Below are 9,647 nucleotides of genomic sequence, written 5' to 3' on the forward strand. Positions count from 1 at the left end.
ACATGACATTAATACATGCTAATAGCTAAATAGTTGACTAGTGAGATAACCAACCAAACTACACCATGTTTTCAATTGGTTTTCTATCTTTATTTTACCTGCTGCGCAAATCCCTCCCTCTCCTCTGGCAACCGCCCACTGGCACAGGCAGGTGATGCACACCATGACTTTTCCAGGATTTTCATTGCTGACCAAAAATCTGCTATAACTGGGTAAATAACTCACTAAGAATAAATATCAAACAATGTGCACACGTGTCTAGGGTCGCTTTGATCTCAAACACGCATCTTGTGACTGCATGATTGAAGGACAGCTCGTGCCCATCAATGCAGGCCTACAATAATTATACTCTGATGCGTTCTGCAGCGATTTGTAGGACAGTGGGTAACACATTGCATCGGGAGCACACTGATACAATTCTGATCGGAGTAACCCAATTGTTTGATATTGTGATTTCTTCTTTTACTTTTCCATTCGGGCAACTTAAAACTATATTATTCTTGTCTGACTATTTTTTTTTTTTTTTTACTTTCCCTGGACAAGTGGACAAGCGTTAATGTCGAGCCCTGCTCTCCCTCATGAGGGAGGATGAAAGTTCATATTAGTAACAAGTAAAGGTAGACCTACCAATTAGGCTAGTTGGTGTTTTTACTGATATACATTTGATAATGAATTATTAACTGATTAAAACTCGTAATATACTCATACATATTCTTATTCATTCCTTTACACTTGTGTGTATAAGGTTGTTGTTGTGAAATTGTTAGATTACTTGTTAGATATTACTGCACAGTCAGAACTAGAAGCATTTCGCTTCACTCACATTAATATCTGCTAACCATGTGTATTTGACCAATCAAATTTGATTTAATACTGTTACTTAATCAGAGTAGACAAACCACAGTTTGGTCACCTACTGTCCTCCCTTATGTTCAGCTCATTTGTTTTCTTATTCTGTCGTCTGGTTGTCAAAGCAAAAGCGTGAAAACAGTCTGGACAACAGAAAGTTGAGTGTAGTTCAGTAAAATTCAGTAACGTAGCAAACACTAGAGTACAGTATAATGTGCTGTACTATACTTGTACTTGTGAAACATAGAAGTCCATGATTAGATCAGATTTGGTCCGGTTCAAACCAACCAAATTTCTACATGTTTGGGAGCAGAGCTCATTAGAATAATAGCCAGTGTGGAGAATAAAATATATATGTAAAGGATGATATTGCTTATTTCTACCTTCGTGTAGAATTATGCATTTCTATGTAGTACAGATCAGAGACCATTGATCAGGGTTCAGCGGTGTCCAGATTTCCATACCTTGCCTCTGCCATCCTGGGATATACGGTATTACTGGTAGTGCACACAAGTAAATGTGTTTATTTTTATTTTTTTCAAACAGAAAAAAAAGCCCCAAAGTATGTACTTACCAGAATGCTATCAAAATGCTAACAAGTACTAAGGAATTCTCATAGCGGATGCTAGGTAAATGCTAATGAGCGCATGTGAATATTTACTACTTGGACAGACAACCCAGCTCATAAAGTTATGCAAGTATATCAAAACGGAGTTTGCAGCGCGCACAACCACAAATATTAGGCAGCAGGGGATTTTCTCTGCTGGTTGCATGCTGATTGCAGGAATGTCCACCAGAGCTGCTGACAGATAATGTTCATTTCTCTACCATAAGTCGCCTCCAATGCCATTTTAGAGAATTTGGCAATACGTCCAACCAGCCTCAACTGCAGACCACGTGTAACCACGCCAGCCCAGGATCTCCCCATCCGGCTTCTTCACCTGCGGGATTGTCTGAGACCAGCCACCTGGATACCTGATGAAAGTGACGAGTATTCCTGTCTATAATAAAGCCCTTTTGTGGGGGGAAAACTTCCTGTATACAGCCATGTTAACAGCATCATAGCATACGTACCAGTGAATCACTGTAACATATGAAATACAAGTAAGTGTTATCACTACGTATAAAATGTACATGTTCAATTATTAAGTGATGTGCAGTCGAATTCAAGTCCTGATTGGTCAATAAGCTTATTTTACTTGTTAAATAACGAAATGGACTGACCTGAACAGCGTTCCTAATTTGATCTGGCATTGGCCAGAGCAAGTTAGGCCTACTGATGACTGATCTAGTGATTGGGTAGCCTAGTGGTTAGAGCGTTGGACTAGTAACCAAAAGGTTGCAAGATCAAATCCCCGAGCTGACACGTTTTTAAAAATCTGTCATTCTGCCCTTGAACAAGGCAGTTAACACACTGTTCCTAGGCCATCATTGAAAATAAGAATTTGTTCTTAACTGACTTGCCTAGTTAAATAAAGGTCAAATAAATAAACATCTCATTCCTCATCAATCATGGGCTGGTATTGTGACAGAGGCAGTGACACTATTGTCTTCAAGGCTGCAATTCTCACTAATGGGTCTTTTGACCAATCTGATCAGCTATGAAAAATCTGTGGGTAAGGACAAAAGACCCATTAGCAGAAGAAAAAAAATCTGAATTGGGCTGCCTGTATAAAAGCAGTAAACATTTTCAGTCAGTTCCAAACTAATTAGTGCTGAAACTAGCAATTCCACGCGTTTTTAAAAGAGCGGGATAATAGGGTCCATATAAGCTGACTGTACAGCCATTTCCTATGGTGTCAAGTTACCCAAGCAATACCATAGAGACATACTAGCAAGGTAGCTAACATTAACTAGTTATACCCTTTGGCTTTGCACGAACGGGTACAGAACAATCAGACTAAACCCGCATACAAAAAAAGTGTAGGAGAAAAAAATTGCTATCTAGTATGATTAGTTACCTATTTAGCTTACTAGCTAATATAAAAAGTCATGAGCGGTTTTTGCTACCAACTAACGTTAACTTAGTGGTGGTGGCATGCTCGTCTAGTTTGCGAGCTCGCTAACTTAACTAGCTAGCTTTTTTTTGCCAAGTCGTTAGTACAGCTGTTAGATAGTTACCAGTATCGGCTTTACAGTGCATGGCAAGACGTCACACAGTACACAAAAATAATACATTTATCTAGCTATGCGTGCATTTTGTTTACTCGAGTAAATCTAACTAGTTAACATTATCCCCTTTGCCTAACGTTCGAGTAGTTAGCTCGCAGTCAAGCTAGGCCGTGGAGACACGATTTCGATGCACTGTGGCAGTTAATGAGACCTGCAGCAACGAAAACAAATACACAAATGTGGTCAACGTATGTGTGCATTACTCACTCTGGTAAATATGTGGAGGAATAAGAGCTCCATTTAAAAACACTGAAGGAGAGGACTCTGTTCTCTGGAACGACCGCCATCTTGTTGCAGAAAATGACAAGCAGCAGAGGCTCGAGTGACAGCTCTTAAAGAGACAACACACTTTAATTCGTTGGGTTACGTCGGTCAAATTCAATAACAGAGAAAACTGTTCAAAATATTTATGAGGACATGATATTGATTAGTGACCCTGAAAATGTGCATGGAACACTTGCACCAAGTCAACCATACTGCTGCCATTAGTTATGCATTTGGCTTAGTGTGTGTGTGCGTGCGTTTGTGTGTGTTATCGCAATAGGTTTCTCCTGACACCTGTTTAATCTGCAGAAATAACATAGTTTATCAACTTTTTGAAGCTATTCAGCATAGGCTTGAGTATAGGCTTGTCTCATATTTGTTCCACGTTGAGACAATGAACAGCATCAATATAATTTAGAATATGTTTGTAATACTGTATCTCTCAAAGATGTGGAACCGGTATTACCTCACACAGGCAGGACTGATGTTTCCTTCTGTGTTTGGTTTTGCTTATTTATTTTTAACATAGGCCCAACATTTTTACTTTCCAACCTGTTTCCCACCAAACTCCCAATGATGAGGATATCACAGGATAATAGAGTCACTGCTTCATTCTTATGTCATCTTCCCTGATGATCTCAGTTCCAGCATGTATGACACAGGGCACATGAATCCTCATCACCCTTTCCAGTCAGCATGAGACAATAAAAGCCCCCCCCCCACTCTCTCTCTCTCTCTCTCTCTCTCTCTCTCTCTCTCCAACCTATGGGGCAATGACTGTACCGATTCGATCTTGTTTTTAGTTTTTGATTATTTGTGTTGGTTGTTTGACATTTTTCTGCACTGTTAGGAGCTAGTAACACAAGCATTTTGCTGCACCCGCTATAACATCTGTGTATGCGACCAATAAACTTGGATTATATTTTTATTTGGTTTACTATTAGGCTATTATATTAAATTACTGATAACAATAATAGCCCTGACTTTCTGAGCGTCAACCAGGATTTGATCATCCCATTTTTCGAAAGGACCATCTCCGTGTCAAATGCAATTTGACACCGGTGAATTATCTCCAAGTGGATTGCCAGGAAGCTTCTTGATGTAAGAAATGCACGAAAATGTCATTTCTTCTAAGTGCACGAGCAGCACTTGTCACGGGAACCTCTTAATTTACCATAAATGGAGTGGAGAGGCACTTTTTATTCGTGACTTTTTTTGTCCAAAGCACAGCGGACAAGGGATTATTGAGTGACATTGAGAAGTATAGGCTATATTAAATTATGACTCTTTTTGTAAACTATTGTGTTTCATTTTTCAGTTACTCAGTTAAGTATTCGAACTTTGGTAAAATTATAGGCTACATGTTTATCATGATAAAACATATATTAACCTATAGGCCTATGGACCACGAGGTCACTAGACACTGCATTGGTCCTATAATAGCAATACATGCACCTGCTCATCTCATTCCTGAGTCATGGTCATGTTGATGTTATAGCCCATACATGAGCTCATTTATGCGGGAAATAACTCACTATGTGAATATTTTGGAGACGTATACTATTATGTAGGCTAGTTTATATTATATGGGCCAGAACTTGAGACGCTGTAGTCTTTATTATACGACTAATGGCTCATTGCTGTTTACGGAGCGCAGTGGACTTCCCCCTGCCCATAGTGACTGCGCATGGACTGGATCACGTGGGAGGTCCCTTTAAGTTTCCATTGAGAGGCTTGGCCATGTCACATGATGGACATGATATAATGAAATAGCAGGAAAACAGAGACGTAGTGTACCCTAAGCTGATAAAAAAAAATCTACGCACTCATCTGCAATAGCACCCGCGCAATAGCCTCGGTGCAACTGGGGACCAAGTAGGGGACAGGGGCGGTCCAGAATACGTCCCCATCTGACGGGACATGTCTGTTGATTCGCGATTGTACCTGCAGATATTACGCACTTTTTGAAGGCGAAGATCCCTTTTAAGTACGTGTTTATTCCATCCATCTACCTGGGAGGGGAATCGGTGCGCATCTCACGTGAGTGAAGTTATTTATATAATGTCTCAGATGATTGATACGCAGCTGTGTAGAGGCACTGTTTCTCTATGCTCTGCTCAGCTGTCATTTCTGCGCTTTACCGCAGGTGTTTTCCGCGCGTTATTTTGGCTTTCTGGTGTTGATACAGCGGAGGAATCGCATTGTGTTCTGTGTTTTCTGTAAGTGCGTGAAACGAAAATTCGCCCCTGCTCTTGTGGCTGAGCAGATTTTTTTTAAATGTTCTTCCAGATGGGTTTTGCTCTCTATAGCTTTGCCAATGTCCGCATTCCAGTGTGTGTTGCGCAGATTGAAGTTGAAGTAAGTTCGACAACTGGGTATTTGCTTTCTACACATATTTCATAGCCTATTGAATGTATGCTGTTTAAAAAATAATGCCTATAGGTCGTCCACCTCACCCATATCTTGAAGGATGGCACCGCAACAACACACAGACCGCTGTCCGGTCCAAGGCTAGAAAATACAAGCAAGAAAATGTTTTGTTTAAACTAAAATTGAAGTCGCTACTATAGTTTGATTTTGCGTTGTCAAGACAGGTTATTTGGAGCTTGCACTGACAGCCGAGAGGGCGGAATTTTCATAACTTGTGATGTTCAGATCTCTCCAATCGTCATCATTACGCAACATTAACGGAACATAACTACTCATCTTTATGAATTATAGCCTATTGTGATGTAACATATTGGGTAGCAAAATCATTCATAACCTGGTTAAAATGTATTTCTGTGAAATAATTGTAAAGTTATAGAATTAACCAAATACTAGGCTACAGCATTGTGATTGGGGTATGTCCGATGCATGGATACATTTTTACTGTCAAATCGGAAACTGCGTAGCTGTAGGACCGTCCGTCTTTGATACATCCTATACCCCCCTGTTAGCCTACAGGTGGGGCCAAATCCTTTATCAACACGTTCTACGGACTCTGTCGGACGGGAACGGGATGTTAGGGAAATGTGGCAATAACATGCGACGTCACTACCTTGTACAGTATGTCGGAGTAGTGTCAGGGACAAATGAGCGTTCAAAACAGGTAGGAACTCGGAAATCTCTAACTTCAGTGCGTTCATGATAACTGGGATTCGGAAAAAAACGAGGTCTGACCGAGAGAAATCGTTTTGAAAGTTCATCCAACTCGGAATTCCAAGTCGGAATCTCGGGCATATTCCTAGACCTCCGACTTCTGATCTGAATATTCTTTATTTTATTTCACTTTTATTTAACTAGGCAAGTCAGTTAAGAAAAAAATCTTATTTACAATGAAAGCCTACCAAAAGGCAAAAGGCCTCCTATGGGGATGGGGGCTGGGATTATATATATATATTATAACACACATCATGACAAGAGAGACAACACAGCACTGCAGAAAGAGAGACCTAAGACAACAACATAGCAAGGCAGCAACACATGACAACACAGCATGACAACAACATGGTACACAACATGGTAGCAGCACAAAACACAGTACAAACATTATTGGGCACAGACAACAGCACAAAGGGCAAGAAGGTAGAGACAACAATACATCACACAAAGCAGCCACAACTGTCAGTGTCCATGATTGAGTCTTTGAATAAAGAGATTGAGATAAAACTGTCCAGTTTGAGTGTTTGTTGCGGCTTGTTCCAGTCGCTAGCTGTAGCGAACTGAAAAGACGAGCAACCCAGGGATGTGTATGCTTTGGGGACCTTTAACAGAATGTGACTGGAAGAATGGGTGTTGTATGTGGAGGATGAGGGCTGCACTAGATATCTCAGATAGGGAGGAGTGAGGCCTAAGAGGGTTTTATAAATAAGCATCAACCAGTGGGTCTTGTGACAGGTATACAGAGATGACCAGTTTACAGAGGAGTATAGAGTACAGTGATTTGTCCTATAAGGAGCATTGGTGGCAAATCTGATGGTTGAATGGTAAAGAACATCTAGCCGCTCGAGAGCACCCTTACCTAACAATCTATAAATTATGTCTCCGTAATCTAGCATGGGTAGGATGGTCATCTGAATCAGGGTTAGTTTGGAAGCTGGAGTGAAAGAGGAGTGATTACGCTGGAGGAAACCAAGTCTAGATTTAACTTTAGGCTGCAGCTTTGATATGTGCTGAGAGAAGGACAGTGTACTGTCTAGCCATACTCCCAAGTACGGCTAAAAGATGGCGCCAAACATGGCTGACGTTTTACATTCTCCAAACCAATTGTGCTATTTTGTTAGTTTTTTTGTAACTTTAAAAAAAACGTATTTTGTACATAATGTTGCTGCTACCGTCTCTTATGAATGAAAATAACTTCTGGACATCAGAACAGCGATTACTCACCGCAGACTGGAAGAAACTTTTTCCTTTAACGAGTCCAAAGAGAAGGATATACTGCTTTCACTGGAACAGGCCCAGATCCCCGTAATTTGCTTGAAGAACAGACACAGGAAAAGGGTCTGCAGATCGGGCTACCTTCTGAGAATCTGTAGGCGAGCGAGTAATCTCCCACTGCCATCCGTTCTTCTTGCTAATGTTCAATCATTGGAAAATAAAATTGATGACCTACGATTAAAATTATCCTACCAATTGGACATTAAAAACTGTAATATCTTATGTTTCACCGAGATGTGGCTGAACGATGATACAGATAATATGAGCTGGCAGGATTTTCCATGCACCGGCAGAACAGAGAAGCTACGTCTGGTAAGAGGAGGGGTGGGGATGTGGGTCTATTTGTCAATAACAGCTGGTGTGCGATGTCTAATTTTAAAGAAGTCTCAAGGTATTGCTCGCCTGAGGTAGAGTATCTTTATGATAAGCTGTAGACCACACTATCTAACAAGAGAGTTCTCATCTATATTATTCGTAGCTGTCTATTTACCACCACAGAACGAAAGTGGCACTAAGACCGCTCTCACCCAACTCTATAAGGCCATAAGCAAAGAAGAAAATGCTCACCCAGAAGCGGCGCTCCTAGTGGCTGGGGACTTTAATGCAGGCAAACTTAAATCAGTTTTACCAATTTTTTACCAGCATGTTACATGTGCAACCAGAGGGGAAAAAAATCCTAGACCACCTTTACTCCACACACAGAGATGCATACAAAGCTCTCCCTCGCCCTCAATTTGGCAAATCTGACCATAATTCTATCCTCCTGATTCCTGATTGTAAGCAAAAACTAAAGCAGGAAGTACCAGTGACTTGCTCAATACGGAAGTGGTCAGATGACGCGGATGCTACACTACAGGACTGTTTTGCTAGCACAGACTGGAATATGTTCCGGGATTCATCCAATGACATTGAGGAGTACACCACCTCAGTCATCGGCTTCATCAATAAGTGCATCGATGACATCGTCTCCACAGTGACTGTACATATCCCAACCAGAAGCCATGGGTTACAGGCAACATCTGCATCGAGCTAAAGGCTAGAGCTGCCGCTTTCAAGGAGCGGGAAACGAATCCGGACGCTTATAAGAAATCCCGCCATGCCCTCAGACAAACCATCAAACAAGTAAAGCGTCAATACAGGATTAAGATTGAATCCTACTACACCGGCTCTGACGCTCGTCAGATGTGGCAGGACTTGAAAACTATTAGACTACAAAAGGAAACCCAGACACGAGCTGTCCAGTGACGCGAGCCTACCAGACAAGCTAAAAGCCTTTTATGCTGTTTTCGAGGCAAGCAACACTGAAGCATGCATGGGGTGATAGGTAGCCTAGTGGTTAGAGCGTTGGACTGGTAACAGAAAGGTTGCAAGATCGAATCCCTGAGCTGACAAGGTAAAAATCTGTCGTTCTGCCCCGAACAAGGCATTTAACCCACTGTTCCTAGGCTGTCATTGAAAATAAGGACTTGTTCTTAACTGACTTGCCTAGTTAAATAAAGGTAAGAAAAAAATGCACGAAAGCACCAGCTGTTCTGGATGACTGATAATGCTCTCGGTAGCCGATGTGAACAAAACCTTTAAACAGGTCAACATTCACAAAGCCCCTGGGCCAGACGAATTACCAGGATGTGTACTCAAAATATGCGCGGGTCAAGTGTCTTCACTGACATTTTCAACCTCACCCTGACCGAGTCTGTAATACCTACATGTTTCAAGCAGACCACCATAGTCCCTGTGCCAAAGGAAGTGAAGGTAACCTGCCTAAATGATTACCGCCCCGTATCACTCACGTCGGTAGCCATGAAGTGCTTTGAAAGGCTGGTCATGGCTCACATCAACAGCATCCTCCCGGACACCCTAGACCCACTCCAATTCGCATACCGCCCCAACAGATCCACAGATGACGCAATCTCTATTGCACTCAACACTGCCTTTTCCCACCT

The 9,647-nt window shown here is 41.5% G+C and overlaps 1 protein-coding gene across 4 annotated transcripts in view; it reads right to left on the reverse strand.

The window, feature by feature from the left end:
- LOC106576225 (muskelin) overlaps positions 1-3,338 on the reverse strand; it is a 35,039-nt gene extending 31,701 nt beyond the window's left edge. For all 4 annotated transcript variants that reach the window (XR_006760140.1, XM_014153266.2, XM_045699872.1 and 1 more), the window contains exon 1: positions 3,229-3,338. Coding sequence is in view for 3 of the 4 variants with exons in the window: in XM_014153266.2 (XP_014008741.1) it covers positions 3,229-3,308 (80 nt within the window). In the remaining variant the exon portion in view is untranslated. The remainder of the gene's footprint in view (positions 1-3,228) is intronic.
- Between the last annotated feature and the right edge of the window lie 6,309 nt (positions 3,339-9,647).

Source organism: Salmo salar, chromosome ssa17 (assembly GCF_905237065.1).
Source record: "Salmo salar chromosome ssa17, Ssal_v3.1, whole genome shotgun sequence".
Taxonomy (NCBI): Eukaryota; Metazoa; Chordata; class Actinopteri; order Salmoniformes; family Salmonidae; genus Salmo; species Salmo salar.